This window comes from Miniopterus schreibersii (assembly GCF_964146895.1).
Source record: "Miniopterus schreibersii genome assembly, chromosome: 18".
In the NCBI taxonomy this organism is placed as follows: Eukaryota; Metazoa; Chordata; class Mammalia; order Chiroptera; family Miniopteridae; genus Miniopterus; species Miniopterus schreibersii.
The window spans coordinates 32,916,837-32,936,524 of NC_138121.1; the positions used below are offsets into that span (position 1 = coordinate 32,916,837).

Sequence of the window (19,688 nt, forward strand, 5' to 3'; positions counted from 1 at the left end):
GCTCTTACGCTATACTATGTGCAATGCACTCTGTTATTATCCAGCCTGTTTCGGTTTTGTAAAATTGTTTGTGGAGACCCACTAAATTGATTTAATAACAGTTTAAAAACCCACAGTTTGTATTTCTGCTAAAGTACAACCTGACTACCTGATTCAAAACTATCTCCAAGGTAAAGGTAAGTTTAAAACAGCAAGATATATAATAGTGTGTGGCGATTAATCTTTATTTAATAATGTTTATTAATAGTTTGTGACTATTAATATTTATTTAAAGAGAGGGACACATATGTCTCTGGATAGAGTCCCAAGAAACCAATGACATTTTTTGGCCCACACCTGTCTATAACACACATGAACTCTAAAGCAAGAAGAACAAACCTGTCTTATTTATTCTAGCATCACCAGTACTAGCAACAAGCCTGGCACATAGTAGGTGTCCATAACTATTAATAAGTTGAACTGAATTCAACAGAACATTTAATGAAGGTTCTCAAATTTTCAAACTTATTTATCCACCCACTCTTCTTCCTTTCTTCCTATTTTCCCTCATTAATCCTTCAATAAATATGCACTAAAAATTTATGTGCCAGATGCTGGGGTGGTGGTGGTCCTTGCCTGGTTTTGCTCCATTTCCGAATTCCTCCCAGACTGGCATTCTATCTGGGTTCTTCCTTGGGACAGACACTGTGTCTCCAACATGCTAATAGGAAGTCCCACTTCAAGCTCTTCTTGAAAGGTCTCATCTCCACTGGCTGTTGGTCCCTTGCCTCTATCTTTGCTCACAATGGCATGACCAAGACTGCTAGGAGTACCAGAGAGAACCTGACACACCCCACTTTGCAAAAACGTTGTCTATCTAATGAAGCATATCACAAATTCACATCTACCTGATGATTATGGCAGACGGTTGCCTTGTGACCCCCCACTGAACCCACACCAGTGTGGAGTCCCCTCCCACAAGACCTCTCTTGGCCACTGGGACAATAACAACATGATACAAGCAGAGACTGAAAGAGACACTTGCACATCGGGGCTTGTCTGCTGGGAACATGCACTTGGAACTCAGCCGTCATGCTATGAGAAGCCCAAGCCACAAGGAGAGGCGATGTGGAAAGAACCCACAGTGTTCTGACTGACAGTTCCAGTTGAGTCCCCAGCCTGCACCAACTGCCACTGTGTGTGTGCCGTCTTGTACATCCCAGCCCAGTCAAGCCCCCAGGTATGTAGCCCAAGCAGTATCACATAGCGTGGAAGAGCCACCCCGCTGAGCCCAGTCAACCCACAGAATCAGGAGAGATGATGGAATAGTTGGTACATTACATCACCACATCTTGGGGTGGTCTGTTACCCAGCAATAGCTAACCAAAACACTGGAAAGAACAGCTCCCAGTTACACCCCCTTTAATGCAGTCAAGCTCCACATGGAACCCATCAGATCCAAAAGGGGTGATTGTTCCCATGACGTCCCTTAGCCTAACAATCAGCAGGGGCCATGACCTTGAGGGGCTGGTTTCAGGGAGACGAGACACTGAGGTTCAGAATGCCAACTCTGGCCAGGCCCTTCTAAGTCATCTAACCCACGCTCCTCTCTCCAGGATGTCTAAGCCCTTGGGGGCATTCAGCACTGTGTCAGAAGAAGCACAAAGCCCCAGGACACATAGATATCTTCTAGAGCATTCTTTTTTACTCAAAAATGCAGAAAGGGGAATGACTAGTTTATAGTGAAGCAATGGTTATGTGCCAAAGTAGGAGAGAACATTTACATGAAGTTTTAGGCCAGAATTCAAGATATATCAAGTACATGTCAATAGGTTGCTTTTTGTGGCAGGGGACCAATATGCTTTTCCCCAAGGCTCTTGGGGTGTCCCATTCCCAGGTCCCTTAAGGGAGCTTTGGTGGAAAAGCGTGGGTACCCTGGTCCACTTGTAGCCCCCACACTACAGTTGGAAGCCTGGGCTCGGGGAAGGGAAGGGATTTGTCTGAGGTCTCCCAGTGAGACAGTGGCAGAGCTGGGAGCAAACCCAGGCTTTGTGCCTCCAGCTTCACCTTTTCTTTTCACCATCTAACAGTTACAGCTAGAAAAAAATAATTTTTTGAGGCCAATCTCCCAACTGAAAGAGAAACAGCTCATTACCTTTCCTGATGTTTTCACACCTTTCCAGAGGCTAAAGAACAGGGTGACAACAACGACCATCAAGCAGAGCACAAGTTGCCACTGGGGTCGGCCGATGTCATGGATCCCACTGCTCTCGTGAAGGTGCAGGACACCACGCCTGCCAGGGGGACCGGGGACGAACCAAGGAAGACACCATCAGTCAGGGAAGACACCCAAGGCCTTGACCACAAGCCAGTCCCCAAAGGTGCACAGTGGTGGAGACAGGCCGTGGGCTGCCTGGCCACAGCTCTGCACATTTGGGACTGCTCTGTGCATCCTCGGTGCCCAGGACTGCCCTCCCCGGGCCTGTTAGTCGCCTGGGAGACTTCCTGTCTGTCGATGTCTAGTGGGCAGAAGCCAGGGATGCTGCTAAACATCCAAAATGCACAACATGGTCCCCCTCCCCCGACATAAAATTATCCAGCCCCAAATGTCAAAAGCCCCGAGGTTGTGAAATCCTGGTCTAAAGCATAAAAACGTAAACTTTTCAGAATCTGAGGCCTTTCACGATGGTCCCGAGTCCAGTGCAACCCTTCCCTCACCACACCCTCCCTGTGGCTGCTGGCAGTGGTGGCCAGCCAGTTATTCCCTAATCACATGAGGCCCTCATTGCTCTGGGCCTTGGAATTTCTGTTTCTGTGTGTCTAGGACACACTTCCCAGCCCAATTTGTCTGCTTGGCAAACTTCTCCTCATCCTGTTAGTCTCAACTCAAAAATAATGTCCTGACTTGGGCCCCTTTCCTATGGGGAAGGGGGGTGGAAAGGGGAGGGGAGCGGAGGGGAGGGGAGGGGAGGTGAGGTGAGGGGAAGGGAGGGAATGGGAGGGGAGAGGAGGGGAGGGGAGGGGAGGGTGGCAGGCACTGAATATATCTAAAAAGACAGAGAATTGGAATTGGGTACTAAACCCATCTGACTTAATTCTGCTTCTTCCCATTGCATTATGGGCCAAGTGCTGGATGCCTCTAGGGTCCCATCAGATGGCAGAAATACCCCCTAACAGGCCCAGGGGAGCCCACGTGCAGGTGAAGCCCACTCCCAGGGCTGCAGTGCTTGTGGAGATATTGCAGGGGTGCGTCCCAAGCAAAGGAATGCGACCCCAGCCTCCTCTCCCCAGCAGGCCCAGTTTTGGGGGTTAGCACACGTAGCTGGGGTTTGCTGCATTTTTCCAGCAAGTTAATGGAAATGGATCATCATGAAGTTTCGGGCTTGGGCCAGGCTTTCCGAAGCCTACGGGCCAGTGGGCTTAGTTTCTCACTTGCCGCTTAAGCGCGGGGTGCTGGGGGGCGGGAGCCCTCTTCCCCACCAGGATCAGGGGGGCAGGGGTTCTTTACTGCGGGCAGGCTCACCAAGGCGCCCTGTTGCAGATAAAGTTACAAGCGTCGGGGTTTCTTTTAGCCGCTGGCTCTGGCTTGGGCCCGGAGCCCAGGGAGGAGAGCAGTTTTGTTCCCTTGAATGACAGGTTCAATCCTTCGGCGTAAATGAGTACAAGGTGGCAACAGCGCTGGCCCAGGCCCCGAGGAAAGAGAAACGACTAACCTCCTGGGCGCTGGCACTCAGAGTCCCTACTTGCTGGTCCCAGACTGAGATGAGGTGACTGTTCTAGAGGAAACATTTGGCTAACAGGGCCATGTGCCATTAACCGAGGAACCCGGAGGCCGCTCAAGGCTTAGTGGCCCGGAAGCTCGGGGAGCAGGCTCCAGCGAGAGAGAGGCTGGGCGTGGACCCGGCTCGCCTGACCTCAACACGCCCGCTGCGGGCTCTGGGGGGTGAGGAGGAAGACCCAAGGGGGCCTGTCTGCGGGGGGGAGGGCCGTGACTCAGGCAGGCTGGGTTCTGGTCCCGGCTCTACCTCTAACCTAAAAACGGAGCCTCCACATTCTTATCTGTACAATGGGAATAATCACCACCAACATGAACTGTGAAGACTAAATGGGACTTGGATGTGAAGGGATGCTAGGGGCCTGGATCATGGTAGCTAGGAAGCTTGGACGGGGAGGAGGGCTTAACAGGAGAGGGAAGGAAAGGAGAGAGGAGGGGAGAGGAGGGGAGGGGAGGGGAGGGAGGGGAGGGGGAGGGGAGGGGTGAGGGGAGGGGATGGGAACTCTGTAGAGCAGAAAGCTGTTAAAATAAGCCTTGGATTCTGCTTCCCACTCCATCCCCAGTCCCTTCAGCTCCTCAGCGCTTAAGAATGTCACCTTTCCCACTAGAGTCTGCTCACAGCTGAGCCTGGAGGAAGTCTACAGCTGTAATTAAAGGAAGCGGGGTCTCAACACCCAGCTCACCTCTCCCTCCTGCTGGGCGTCTCTGTTGGGACAGACTTCCTGGCCATTCGGACAGTCAGAGGAGGAATCAAATAATAACTAGACTAGAGGGGAGGCTGCCATTTTCCATTTTAATTTGTAAGGACAAGGATTGCCAAGAGCAAAAAGAAAAATCCGGCTTTTCCTTTACCATGCGATGATAAAGCAGCCAGTGTGGAACCAGTTGCATGTGTGAGCAGCACCCTTTCCTGCTGGTCCAAACCACAGTCATAAACTAAGAAGGCCTAAAACCTCCACCCGCAAGCTCTCCAGGGGCTCTGGGATTTTCTGAGGCAATGTTCCTCAGGAGAGAGCAGAGGAGGCTGTAGCTTTTCCATGACGTCACACTGTGGGGACATCAGCCTGACCTCAGCAAGAATCTCAGTCTGTCTGAGATGAGACAGTGCAGAGGCCAAGCCAGAGGCTCTCAACCTTGGCTGGCTATTAGAATCTCGGAGGAACTATTAATACAAGCCCCTGGCTGACCTAATCAGTTCTTATGACACCTCCTCATAGAAGCCCTCCCTGACCACCTTTCCCTCCCACAATCACTTTTTACCACCTACCTGGTTTAGATCCTTAAGAGCACTTACACTCCCTAAAATGTGTTTTATTTCCAGAACTCTCTAAAACATTCTTGCTTCCTTACCCGTTTCCCTGGCTGTTGTCTCCCCACCCCCACTCTCCTGTGCCAGGACACCGGCCTCTCCCGCTGGCTTGTGCACCGCTGTATCCTCAGCTCCTGGCCCAGGGTCAGTCCACGCTGCAAATGGTGACTGGCGTGCCCCCTCCTCTCCTGTGGGTTTCCTTAGTGTCGGGATCAGGTCCTGCCCAGCACAGGTCCCTGTGCCCATGTGAGCAGGCCGAGGGGGGAAGACTTACTCGTAAAACTCTGCTGCGGGCGTGAACTTGTACTTGGAGTACTTGGTGTGGCTGCCCAGCACGGAGGCGTTGAGGAGCTTGGGGTCGGTGCAGTTGGGGCTGTTCCAGGCGTGGCCGCAGTCGGTCCAGGGCAGGGTGAGGGTGAAGGAGGAGAAGAGGTAGTACAGGGACCAGGCGATGATGACGTTGTAGTAGAAGCCGACGTAGAGGGCGATGAGGATCACGGCGTAGCCGACTCCTGGGGGGCAGAGGGCTCAGGCAGGGCTCCCCCAGGCCCAGCCCGAGCCAGCTGTCCTGGCGGCCGACCCGCACCTTTCTTCTTCTGTAAGACGGCCAGAGCCTCTCTGTGTCTCCTAGGCACCCCCATCCCTTTGCCCGGGGGCTCTCTCTGGCCAGTAGACTCCCCTCTGCCGATGCACTGGGCAGACTGGGTGTGCCAGGGCCTTAATGTCCCCAGGGAGCCACAGGGACAGGCATTGGAGAGTAAGTATCGCAGCGCCCTTGCCCTGGGCAGGACAGCACTGAGGCTGTGAATGAGCCCCTGGCCCTCGGGGGAACTGGCTTATTGACCGCCTGCTCCTCCCTATCCCCTACTGGTGTCCCCTGGCATCGCCTCCCCAAATAACTCCTTATATTGAGATCCTTGCCTCAGGACCTGCCTCTGGGGAACCCCAAACAAGCCCTCCCTGATCAGAACTGCAGCCCCGTGTCCTCTGGGTCTGATCTGTGTGCCAACCGCATCTTCCTGAATGTGTCCCAAGCTCCTTCAGGGCTAGTTCTACGGCTCTTGCCTACAGTAGACACGTTTCTGGCCTGCTCTGCGTGGCTTTAAGAGGGTGGCCTTAAGTATTCTTGTCATGCAAGGTTTGAACGAGGCTAATCCCTCCTTTCCTCTAGCTGTAGGCGCGACTCAGGTCTGACCATCAGAGCTCCGCTTCCCCACGGCCACAGTGACTGGTTGAGAGGTGAGCAGATGACTCGCGCCAAACCAATGACAGCCCTTTCTGGGACCTTTAGTGAGGCTCTGATGCTATAAGGGGGGTTGTTTTACTTTGTCATTGTTAAACGTGGTGGGATTCACTCCTGTTGCTGACGGCCAGCTTTGCTAGTGCTGAGGAGACCGTGCCTGAGACTGATGCTAACACCCAGGAAAACAGAGAAGGATCGGGAGAGACTCCAGATAAATTATTCAAGAACTTGAATCAAGCTGTGCCTGAAGCTAGCAAGAAATTTCTGGACTTTATCATAAGCCAATATATTCTCTTTTATATTGAAGCCCCTTTGAGTGGGATTTCTGGAAATAAAAAATAATTCCTAACTAATACACTGATGGCTTATAAGCCTCTGGTACCAGCCTGTATCTGCTACAGGACAGAGCAGGTGGGAGGTGCACAGGAGACACATGCGGGCTGAGAGGAGGCTCAGAGGAGTCACGCAGGGTGCTCAGTGGCCCCTGGGCCCAGCTGGCTAAACAGTGCTTGGCAGACACTAATTCTTACTCCACACCCTTCTCACAGCTGTATAGGGGCCAAGAAATGGCAGATGCTGTGACCTTTTCCTCCAGACGTGCCCTAAGTCCCAAATGCAAGCAGGCTTCATCTTACATCCCCGCTGTGACTCGTTAGTTGTGGCTGTTGTATTAAGGATCGTGAGACAGCTTGCTGGCTGAGCCAGAAAAGATCTGTGATCGATTTATCACGTCTGCCACGGGAGCAAGAGAGGAGAGTAGTGGTATGTGTGCTGGGTACTTCTGACACTTCGGTATTTCCCATGCAGGGAACAGACACCCCCTGGTCACTCAGCTGTACAGCCTGGACTGGAAAGGCAGGTTTCCAGACTTTCTAGGCTAAAGCTGTTCGTGAAACACCAAATACTCTCCAGGTAACTCTGAAAGGTGGACACGCTCATTGAATCCCACAAGAGAGTTGATCTACCTCAGGTCCCACCTTTGGGGCAGATTCTCCAGGGGCACAGGGAAGTCTTTGCGGACAACCTTTGACTCCCCCAGCCCTGTTCGTTACCTTTAAAGAACGGGCAGATCTTCCACACCGTGGCTGCCCCTTCCCGGTTGAACTGGCCCAGAGCCAGCTCCATGTAGAAGAGGGGCATCCCAGCGATGATGAGGAACAGTGTGTACGGGATCAGGAAAGCACCTGGAGGACACAGAGGCAGGGTGTGAGCCCGCACCCCCTGCCAGCCGGGCCTGCCCCGCAGAGTTCTTGGACCCAGGGCTGCAAGGGCCTTCATTCCTCCGCTCGTCCTGCCATTCCCTGAGGGGGACTATGTGGCAGGCAAATAGGAGATACAAAGAACAATTAGTACAAATAATAACAGCAATAATAATACTTTACCTGTACTAATAGCGTAAGAATGAGGCATGTAATCAAATTTAGTAAAATCTGGGTTAAAGCTACAGAGGCATGTTTCTTGGAGGACTCTCCTAGCCTTAGATACACAAGCACACACTGTGAAGCGCCATGGGGTGGATCACAGGTAAGTCTGCGTCAAGTTTATTTAAATACCGACCTTTTCTTTCATGAATCCTCACTCTGGGGAATGCCAAGTGCCCCAAACCTTTCCTTCTGTAGGTAAGAAAATTGGGACCAGAAGGGGAGAGACAGTGCCTAAAGTGACATGATTGAGCTTCTATTTTACTCAGATCTATGTAATTTTTAAAAATCCTTACCTGAGGATATATTTTTTTTGGTTTTAGAGAGAGAGGAAAGGAGATGGAGAGAGGGAGGAACATCGATGTGAGAGAGAACCATCAATCTGTTGCCTCCCGAACATAGCCTGACTGGGGATCAAACCTGGGTAAGCTCCCTGACCGGAAATCGAACTCACAACCCCTTGGTGCACCCGATGATGTTTAACCAACTGAGCCACACCAGCCAGGGCACATATCTGTATCATTTTAAAGTCACATGGGGCTTTCCCACCCACAATATCACCGGATTCTTTTCAGTCCCACAACATAATCTGACAAGGTCATTATGACCCCCTGGGGAAACTGAGGGTAAAGAAGGAAATCGAATCGGTCCTATTTGCACCGCTGATAAGAGACAGAGCAGGATTTGAATCAAGGCAGTTGAAGGTAAATAGACACTGGAACAAATTGGCCAGAGGCCCAAGTCTCTGACCAAGGAAGGTGCCCACTCAGAGCAACTAGAGGGATCCCTTGACAATGGGCAGCAACCGAACCCTGGGGGAATTCCAGGTGGAATTAGACACGTCTGAGTGCCAGAGACAATTCTCAGTGTGCCCAGAAGCCCGGGGTGAGCTTAACGGGCTCTGACTCTGCAAGGTGGCTCACTGGGATGCATGCCCTCAGCCCGGCTGCGAGCCTGACCAAAGCAAAACGCCAGTTTCTTTTCCTGGTGTGGCTGGAGGTGGCCAGGCCAGATGCACACTCTTCCCACCATTGGCCTTTGACAGAGATCCGCAGCCTTGGAAACCAAACACTCCCTGTCCTGTCCACACCAGGAAAGAGCAGAAATTGGGAAATATTTAATGATGGCAACATTAGAAATATAATGTCCCCTACTGTGTTTCAGGCACTTTGCATGCAATGTCTCATTCGATCTTCACGACAACCCTAGAATGTAAAGATTATTCCTTCCTCCATTTTACAGATGTAAAAACTGAGGCTCCCCCAGCTAGCAGAGGACTGTGGCTATCACATGACATCCAAGGTCAAATTCACCCTCCTCCTCAGACTGTCAGTTCTCCACTTTCTTCCCAGGAAGTCCAGGTCTCTTAGGGACAAAGCATGAAGTGTTGGTCCCAGTGCTCTGAGACCCAGTCCCTTCTGTAGCCAGAGATGGGCCAGCAGGGTGGGGAGTAGGGAAGAACTATCAGGAAATGGGTACGTCCTATGTATCAGGCAGGGCACTGGGCTCTGGACATCTGTGATCCCATTTACCCTTTCCAGAAACTGCCTGAGATTGCAACTACTATACCCATTTTTCCGAGGAGGAAACTGAGGCTTGGAGAAATTAAGTGACGTGACCATGCTCACCCAGCTGGTGAGTGATGGATCTGGGATTCAGACCCAGGTCGGTCAGAACTTCAGAGCCATTCTCAATATATTCTGCAGATTCCAGAACATTCCAGCTTAGATGAAGGACAGAGTCTTGGGGGGGGGGGAGGTTCTGAAACTGAGGATCTGGGCTCATTTGTTGGTCATACGCTGGTCCAATGCTCCAGTCCCTGCTCTAGGTTGGACTTCTTTGAAACAACCATATGCCACCCTCCCTCTTCCCCTCCTCATTTGTTGTTTTCAGTCTCCACCTTTGTCCCTCTCCGCCATAGAGAGGGCTGGTTTGGCACTTGAACCCATGTCTGTCCACAATGCTGACAGTTAAGGTGGTGCTGATGAAGGAAGATGGTGGTGGTGACAATGAGGTTGATGAAAATAACAAGGACCATTTATTGAGCATCTATTATATGCCAAACCACACACTAAGTTTTTCCATAATTATTCATTTAAAACCATCCCTGAGAGAAAACTGCCACTGATCCCATTTAACAGATGAGGAAGCCAAGGGTTAGAAAGGTCAAGTTGCTTGTCCAAACTAGTAAGAATGCAGCTTGGCTTCAAACCTGGATCTGCCTGAGCCCTGCTCTGCCTTGTGGCCACTTGCTACCCCCATGGGGGCCTGGACCCAGAAAGGAGGGAAAATTGATGTATTAAAGTTTAACAGGCCTGAAGTCAGGAATCAGGGGCCCAAGGGACTTTGGGGAAGGAGAAGTCAGGAGTCACGGCTCAGGTCTTGGCACCGTGCTTTGCCACTGACGGTCCTATGCTCTTCTACAAGGAAGGGAAGAAGCAATGGGAGCCAATTAACGGCTCCGCATGTCGGTCGGTGTTCTCAGCCCTAACACCCTGGGTAGCACTGCCAACAGGCTGGAGAATTGCCCCCTCTGAAATTTACTTCCTCTTGTGCTGGCTGGGAGCCCAGCCCGGACAGGGGAAGGAGGATGGGTCTGCACAAGCCCGAGGCGCTTATCTATGACAGCGTATGAGAGCATGTGACGTGGGCCAGCCAGGGCTCCAGGCGGAAACAGGCCGCGAGCACGCGAGAATGATGAAACGGCTGCGGAGGAATGAAAACCGCAGCTGCCCGCAGCCAGGGCCTTTTTCTCAAAAAGGACGTTGACCGGCAAGTTGGCCCAGGCCCCCTTGCAGAGGGTCTGGAGGGAGCCAGGGCCCAGCCGAAAGGTCAGGAAGAGTCCACCGAGGATGCTTCTCTTGGGAACAGTCCTGAAGCAGCCCCTGGGAAACTGAGGCTCAACTGCACATTTTCTAGAAGTTACTGCCTTGAAGGCAGGTAGCTGCCTTGTTTCCATGGCCCTGCTCCATCCCCGTGTGGGGCCGACTGAGAGAGATGCAGGCAGGGCGCCTCTCCCAGGGGTCGCAGCTCCTAGGAGTCTCTACCACATAGACGCACCACAAGTGCGCACCGTGCCTACTCACACAAAGGGACGCATACGCTTCTGCACACCGACACGCTCACAAACACACAAGGAAAACCCCGCCGACTGTGAAAGGGACTCTGGCCAGTAGCCTTTGGGTGGCTTTAGTAAGGAAAGCAGCTGTCCATCACCTCTAGCCCAGCACACTCTGCCTGCACCCCACTATTCGAGATGAACCCTATTGCTCACAGAGGGGTTCTGGAATCCTCTGTGCAAGTGCTGAGTCCTCAGGAAGGGAAGCCCAGTGGTTGCCAGGTTCTGGGTGGGATGTGCTGGAGCAGAGCCTAGGTGGGTGGGGAGGACCCCAGGAAAGGGGAGGGAATGCCTGCAGGAGGGGCACAGCAGGAGGCCAAATGGCTGGCCAGGGAGGAACTGAGGGGAGGAAGAGGGAGTGTGACCAGGGAGGGGCTGCAGGAGGAGAGGAGGGCCCCCGAGACCTTGCTGGACCAGCTTCCCGACTGTTGAAGGCACAATTTCATGAAGTGCATTCCAGCCACACCTTGATATACTGAGGAGCGAAACCCCACAGAGCTGTTCTCTGGTGCCTGCAGCTCAGCTCACGGGCTGTCGCTGCCCACAGCCTTCACCAGAGTCCCAACTAAAGCTGGGTCAAGGCCTAGGGCTGCTGGATTTGTCCCTTTCCCGCAAACATTCCCAGGGCACAGTAAAGGTCAGTAAGGAGAGTAAGACAAGGGAAGACAGAGCTGCTCCCAGCAGGCCGCCCGGGGCACCTGTGGGCAAAGGTTGGCATGGAAAGCTGCACTGCACGAGTCTAGCTGCTAAATAAAACATGCGCTATCTGTGTTCATAGCAGCACAGTTTACAATAGCTAAGATCCGGAAACAGCCCAAGTGCCCATCAGCAGCTGAGTGGATAAAAAGCTGTGGGACATTCACACCATGGATACTACGCAGCTGTAAAGAAGAAGGATCTCATACCCTTTGGGACAGTATGGAAGGACCTGGAGAAAATTATGCTAAGTGAAATAAGCCAGGCAGAGAAAGACAAACATCACATGATCTCGCTTATATGTGGAACCTAAAGAACTTAATAAACTGATGAACAGAATAGATTCAATGACATGGAAGCATAGATGAGACTGACGAATGTCAGAGGGATGGAGGAGGGCAGGTGGGTGGAGGGGGAGAGAGTAACCAAAGAATTTATATGCATCTACGCACAACCCAAGGACACGGACAATGGTGGGGAGAGGGACTGGGAGGGGGATGGGATGGGGTGGAACAGGTCATTGGGGAGAAAAAGGGACACCTGTAATATTTTAAACAAAAATAAAATTTAAAACAAAACAAACAAAAAAAACATGCGCTATCTTCCTACCTTGATGGCTAGACCTTGGCAATGGTGCCAGTATAAAGTTCAAGTTCAGAGCCCTCAGCTCCTGGTGCTTTGCGCTGGAAAGTAGGAGCATGGGGGAGCCCCATTTGCCTCACTGCCCACCTTCCCCCCCAGCTCCATCCAGAGAGGTGCCAGGCCTTCCTCACATGCATGTGGTCTCTTGTGCCCACAGGTCTAAGCACTGCGCACAGCCTCTGCAGAGAGTGGGTGCCGGCCTCCCCTTGGGCCTGGGGCTGAGCCAACGTCTAGCACAGTCCATGTTGCAGAAGGAACCAGGTAAAGGGCCATGCATGCAGACCTAGAGGGGGTTGGGGTGCCTGGGCAGGGAATTCCAACACCCAGTTACCTGGAGTGTGGTGGGTGTTGAGAGGCAGTGTTCTGGGTGGGCCCTGACCCCAGTGAGACAAGGCGGAGGGCAGAGTGGGACTCTATAGCACAGGGTTCAGGGCAGACCCCCTGTGACATAATAAGAAATACATATATTTGGTCTATGCTCCGTGTTCCTGACACAGGGCTCCTGCAACCCCTGTAATCTCCCAAGCAATGGGAGTAATAGAGTTTCTAACACAGAGCTCCCAAATCCCTTGGGTGATAGGAGTGGCTTTGTTCTGGTGAAATGACTCAGTGGGCTCCTGGATGGTGACTAGTGACCAGAAAGGCCAAGCCATGATTAGAAGTTTGGAGCTTTCAGCCACCCCCCATCCCCTGGGGAGGGAGAGGGGCTGGCAATGGACTGAAGATTGACCATGCGTAGGTGACGAAGCCTCCATAGAAAACCCTGAACTACAGAGCTGGGAGGACTTCCAGGTGGGCGGACACATCCACGTGCCAGGAGCTGGCACACCCCAACTTCATGGGGACCGAGTTCCTGTACTTTGGATCCTTCCAGACCTCACTCCATGTGCCTCTTTATCTGACTGCTCAACTGTATCCTTTATAATAAACTGGTAAATGTAAATAAGGGTTTTTTACTGGGTTCTATGAACTGTTCTAACAAATGGTCAAATCTGAAGACAGGATGATGGGAAGCCCTGATTTACAGCTGGTTCGTTAGAAGCACAGGTGACAACTTGGGACATGGGACTGGCACCTAAAGTATGGACAGTCTTGTGGGGTCCTCATTAACAGCCAGTAGATAATGTCAGAACTGAATAGTAGGCCACCCAGCTGGTGCCCGGAAATGGGGAATGGTCAGTGTGGGGAAACCCCCCACACATTTGGTGTCAGAAGAATATAAACCTAAACGACCTTCCTCTTACCCCCTTGCCTGGATCTAGAGACCACTCCGGCCACCTCGTCCTGTTTTTATGGCTCTGTGACCTTGAGTAAGAGCAGAACTTCTCTGAGCCTAAGTTTCCCTTTGTAAGTAGGGCTAATGATACCTATGTCACTGCTTTGCTGTGATAATTATAGATCACGGAGGCCAAATACCTGCACTTAGTAGGTGCTCTATAAATGGGAATGTCACCCTGCCTTCACACAGGAGAGCAGATGGGACACAGCTCTGTAAGCTGGAAACCACGGCTGAGGATCGCCCGTTGGCTGAGGGTGGGTGGGCCTTTGCAGTGCACAGCCATGGACGCCTGCCGGAGGCTCGCAAGCACAGAGGATTTTGAGGCAGGCCCTTGGGCTCCTCATGTCACTGTTCCCAGTGAGGCTTGTATCCAAATACACTGCTGACCACGAGCAAGTGCAAAGCCAAGGAGCCCCCCAAGCCACCACCACCAGTGCTGCCCAGGTCCTTTTCAGGAATGAGGACCTGTGCCCCCAGCGGGGACTGCTCAGGCCTCAGCTGAAGAAAGCCATGTCAGTCAAGGCCACATGCTTTTCACAGCGCAGCTGGCATCCAATGACTGATCAACACTGGGACATACAGTCCCTGCTTCTTGCCCAACTCAGGACAGTCTGGAGGGCCCTTCTAGCCTCAGGTCCCACGATCTACCGAGGCTCTGCCCAACCTCTACCCGGCCGCTTCCTTCTTCCCTACATCCCTCCCCTGCAGTCTCACCTATGCCCCCATTCTGTCCCGTAGAGCTACAGACAACACAGCAAATCAGTGTTTTCCAAAGCAATTCTTTGTACCCTGAGTGCCAGGCATAGGGTCCCCCTCTGAGTTTTGCTAGTTAAACAGCTGGCTCCCTGTGGCCATTTCTGTAGGGAAGTGTGCCAGTTCTTAGAATAAACCAGACCCAGATCATTCAGGCGTGTTAACCAGGAGCCACATGGTGCCAACTAGTGTCTCCTGCCCAAGACTGACCTCCTTGGGGCCCTCAACAGCCACCATGGGCTCTGGGTCCCTATAATCTCAACCCAAGTGGGGCCTTGCACCCCTCCACTCCTTCCCCTGCACTTGACTGGGTCTAGCCAGGAACTTCTGCACAAGTTCCCCCTGCTCCAAGAGGGGAATGCCACACAAAATTACAGCTGGTACTTTTGGCCTCAGAAGGGGTCACTCCCTCATCTTCATTTTGGGTCCTTCCAGCCAACCTTTGGGCCTTAGCTCTGAGACCCGGGAACACACTCACTCCCCTAAGGGTTTGAAGCTCCCTCCTCTAAGGAGGGCAATGGAGGTGCAACTCAGGGAAATGAGTGGTAGAGCTACCCCTCTTTATGTGGTAATTCTCCCTCTGCCACTGGCTTTGCAGGGTCTGGACTAGATTTTTATTAATGAAGCTGGGGCTCTCCATACAGCTGCTTGAAGGTTCTGGTTTCCCACCTCCTCTATCCCGTTTACTTTAAAGCAGGCGTGGGGAACTTCTGGCCCAAGGGCTGTATATGGCCTGCGAAATCATGTGGTCTGGCCCTGCCAAAGCAACCACAGGCAGGACTTGAAAGTCAATAAATCTAGGAGCTTTTTTAATAGCTAATTTTTAAGTTGATAATTTTGTATGGCCTGTGAACGATGTTATCAATATCCAAATGGCCCTCAGCAGAAAGAAAGGTTCCCCACCCCTGCTTTAAAGGAACAAACTACAGGGGTCTGGGATGCTCAGATTACATTAGAGAGGGAAATATAATCCACAAAGAACAGAGTAGGACCTCCTCTCCCTCATTTGGGATCTAATACCTACAGTAATAGGATCTTAAATGACATTAGCTTTTAGGTTATCTACAATAGACTATGAGGCCCCTGAAGGAAAGAATTGCCTTATGCTCATCTTGATATTCCTGGCATATGATGGACATTTTGTAAATGTTTTTCGGTTAAATAAATGGATACTAGCAGTGACTTACACGCAGCTAATGAAATCCCGAGAGCCTTTCTCCACTCATGCATGCTCTGACCTAATGCTTACTTAGGCAGTTGGGTTTGGAACCGCAGGGTAGAATGTAACATTTATCCCCGTGAAATCCCATCGTGCTGGAAAAGATCTTTTGGGCCAGTTTGGAGCAATGGGCCAAATCATGCTGGCGACCTCAGCCCAATGTCTCAGCTTCAGCCCCCAGGGAGCACCTCATTCCTGCAAACCTGTCAGCCACACCAGCTGGCTGGCTCATGGGCATCTGAGCAGAACTTGGCTTGCCACGCTTGGGGTGTAGACAGCACCCTTAGCCAGATGTGAGGGCACTGAGTTTGCAAACAGCTGCCCTCTGTACCAGCCACCACCTCCTCCTGGCCTCAACAACCTCAGCTATTTTGGCCAAGAGAGTTCCTAAAGGGCTGTGAGTACCTGAGAGCCAGAGCTTACTTGGGGAAGGAAGGGAACTCCATTTGGGACCCAGAACCACGTGGGACCCCATGAATGTGGGGAAACGTTAATCCCCATTCTCCAGGTGAGGAAACTACAGAGCGACAAGATTAGGCTGTCAGAATATAGAGGGACGCCCAGGTCTTCACTCCCCATTCCCCAGGCCCAAGCATGACTGCTTCCATCACTTTCCCGTGGATTTCCTCTTAGAATCAGTCCGCTCCCTCTCTGGGCCTAGCCTGTGGTTAGAAATCACTGAACAATAACAATGACAGTAACAACTCCATTTATTGAGCCGGGCACTGTTTTGGGTTCTTTGCATGCATTCTCTGTAATGTCCTATCACCCTGCAGGAAGGTACTGTTACTCTCCTTTTCTGCACAAGGAAACTGGGGTGCAGAGAGCATGGGTGACTTGTCCACATTACCAGGAAATGTCAGATGGGGATTCAAACCCAGGTCTGCCTGAACCTTAAGACCCGTCAGCACGACATGTCTCAAACGGAAGCAGCCATTTGTCAAGGATAATTCACAATGGGAGGGAGGCAGAAGTGGGGACCCAGTCGACCGGCCCACTCCCCCCCTGGAACCAGCAGAGGCCAAGCCCAAGACCACAGGTGCAGGGGGAGGTCTAGAGCCCTGAAACAGCCCCGCTTCCCGGCACTGCCTCCCTGCTGGAGAAGGTTCTGAGTGAAGCCCTGAGTGGCTTTCCCACCAGAAGCCTCCTGCGCCCACGCACCCCAGCAGCTAGCCTAGGGAACATGTTCACGCAGACTGACCTTTCCCAGCAATTCATCCAGGAAATATTAGCCAGGGGCTTAAACTATCAGCACCTCTATCATTTCAAAACAGCCTCCAGTCTGGAAAGGCACGAACAACTGGACTCGGAGGTTACCATGCTAATTCTGGCACCAGACGAGCACATGGGGTGCCAAGTAACAGGGCGGTGAGTCCTGGCTTGGGTGCAGCGCTGGGCTGGGAGAGGATCTTGGGAAGGTCCTCTAAGCTCACCTCCAGCTGCAATGGGGAGCTTGGGCTCAGAGAGCGACTGCGCCATGCCCAGGGTAACAGAGCTGGGGTTCAAACTCAGGTCTTTAAGCTGCTTCCACAATTCCAGATCCCTACCTGCCAGCCCACCTGCCCATCTCTAGGGCTGACTTCAGAATTAATTACTGGATGAGAATTGACCCACAAGGAGCAACCTGGAGGTCTCACCAGAGGTAAAGCCCAGAAGGGACCCGCTGAGCATCGCCTGGAGGTGGTGGGGAGTAAGTTAGAAAAAGAGCTGCCTCAGACTGGACTCTGAGACAAGGGCTGCCCTGCTGCCTTGTGCCAGCCACGGACACCCTAGCAAGAGATGGAAATTCACTGGCAATACTTCCCCACCCTTAGCCTGGTGTTTAAGGTCTCCACGGCCAGGCCCCAACTTGCCTCTCCAACCCTTATCTCTCCCAGCTTGCCCTTTGGCCTGCACTCCAAGCCTCTGAGGTGATCCATGTGCATTCTCGATCAACTAGAACATCTCCTTTTCTCCCCCAAGGCTTGAGCATGTCCCTCCCATTCACAGGACCTGAGTTCTACCTACAGCCCACCACCTCCAGTCTTTCCAAAGCAGTGCTTGTCACCTCCCCCACCCATTTCACAGGTCATCATAATGATGTCAATAAGGAGCCTCAGCTACCTGGACTAAGCCGTCCTCCGTGCCACGCTCCCATGGACACATTTAGTCTTAACAACAAGCCTCTTGAGTTGAACACCATTATTTCCACTTGACAGACAAGAAAAGTGAGGCTTGCAGAGTCACCCAAAGTCACACAGCTAGAAGTTGGGATCCAGGCCGCTGATCTCGAGGCTGTCAGCCGCCCTCGCCCCAGTGCCCACAGCATGGGCACCTCGCTTGTTCGTTACCACCAAGGGTTCTGCTGTTTCTGGAGAGGCGTTAGGCCATTTCATGAATGCATTCATTCCATAGAAGTTTGCTGGGCACCTTTTACCACATTCCTAGGATCTAGGCCTTATCTTGGACATTGGAAATGCAGGGATTAAAAGCCACAGTTTCTGCTCTCAAGGTGCCCCAGCCTGTTGGGGAGGCAGACCCACGAAGAGACAAATGATGGAATGACTTGGGATGGGCATGGGCAGGCCTAGCAAGCCTAGGAGAGGGGGCTTCTGGACAACTTCACTTAAAAAAATGGAACCTGTGACAAATTTGCTCTGTCTTGTGCCCTAAGCACCTGGTATGTCACCTTGCATATAGCAGGCACTCTCTCTCTCTCTGTGTGCTGGTGGCAGTGGCCAAGTGCACACACAGTGCCAGGGAAAGCTCTAGGATGTCTATCTAGCCGTGTGTCCTCTTGGTCATCTGAGTTGTTTCAGCTTCCATACTTAGAACAATGGAAATGACCTGTAGCAGAGTGACAATGAAACCCTTAGGTGACTAAAGCTCCAGGCAGAAAGTTAATACATCTAGGTGATGTGGGAGAGCCTAGCCTTGGGCCTCACTAAGAAGAACCCGATAAACATTGCTGATTAATGGTAGAGCCTTCTGTGTCTACGGACAAGCAGTCTCAGACAGTCACTGAGGACATGCTGGATGGCAGGGCCTAAGGTCTCTCAGTCTGCCTTTTATTCATCACCTCCCTGCTAAGATAACATAGGATCTGCATTTCTTCCTTTCTTGGGTCCGAAGGGCCATATGCTTAACCCTGATCAGAAGCCCTTGAAAAGCTACGTAGCCAAACGTGAAAGAGCTTCATCTCTGGATCATATTTCCCATTTCTCACCTAAAGTGAGAAGCAAGTGTCTAGAGTATACACTGAAGCAAACAGCGGGGTCCCAGGCCCTAATGCCCAGTTCCCAACCCTCTCCCTGCCTCCCTCTGACCCCCTGGAGTCCCGAGCCAGAGCCTCTGCCAGGCAGGATGGTCCAGTGGATAGACAGGTTTCCGGAGCTGGGCCCCTTTCACCAACTTCTGCCCAGATCACTTTCCCCAGGCTCTGTGCAGGGGATCCCTTAGCTCATCCCAGCAAAGGGGGCAGGACTGAGTGGTTTGGGCACCCAGGAGTAAAGGCCCTGAGGAAGGAGCTGGGGCCTTAAGACCCAGTATCCTGTCCCCTAGGCTGCTTCCTCCAGGGCTCTGCCACCTGGTTGGGCTGTAGTTGGTTTCTAGGCTCTCATCCCAGGGCGGGTAGGTAATGTCACCCAGCAGGGAGAAAAATAAGAGTCCCACTGCTATTTCTAGGCCCTATCTCCCTCCATCCTGCCATGTGGCCAAGACCCCAGTAGATGGAAGCTCCAACCCTATCATCCAGGCCTTCCGCCTCCAGGACCAGGCTAGCTCTTGGGATCTACTGACCAATGCCTCCTAGGCTGTGTGCTCTGGCCCCTCCAGCAAAACACCACCAACTCGGAGTGGAGTTCTAACACCAGCTCCTCTCTGTGCATTTCTGTCCCAAGCGCCCAGGGCTTCCCAAGTGCCTTCAGGAAACCCAAGTCCTCTATCAAGCTTGGAGTGCTGGATTTAGGGACACTGTGTCTCCTCCTGTGCACTTTTGGCGCCCTTTCCTGAGCTCTCCAAATCTCCACCCCCCTTCCTGTGAACCATCCAACCTGGTGCCCGATCCCCTCATCCCAATCATGCGCCTATCCCTGTCCAAGTTCATGCCTCAATTTCCCTCTTCCACTGGGGACTCCAAGGCGCTTTTGTGTGTGAGCCTGTCCGGTTCCTTCCTGCGCCCCAAACTTGCCCGTGTGCTTCCTCTTCTCCGTGTGTATCCCAGCTCCTCTCCCAGCCACTGCTGCAGACAGGGAGCCTCCCACGTCCACACCCCCA

General features: G+C 52.3%; 1 protein-coding gene across 1 annotated transcript in view; it reads right to left on the minus strand.

Annotated features, from left to right (window-relative positions):
- Nucleotides 1-19,688, minus strand: part of SLC6A2 (solute carrier family 6 member 2) — a 39,223-nt gene that overhangs the window by 18,394 nt on the left and 1,141 nt on the right. Inside the window, exons 3-5 of the mRNA XM_081118263.1 lie at nt 7,359-7,490; nt 5,338-5,575; nt 2,135-2,273 (exon numbers count right to left, since the gene is read on the minus strand). Of these exons, the coding sequence (XP_080974389.1) occupies nt 2,135-2,273; nt 5,338-5,575; nt 7,359-7,490 (509 nt within the window). The remainder of the gene's footprint in view (nt 1-2,134; nt 2,274-5,337; nt 5,576-7,358; nt 7,491-19,688) is intronic.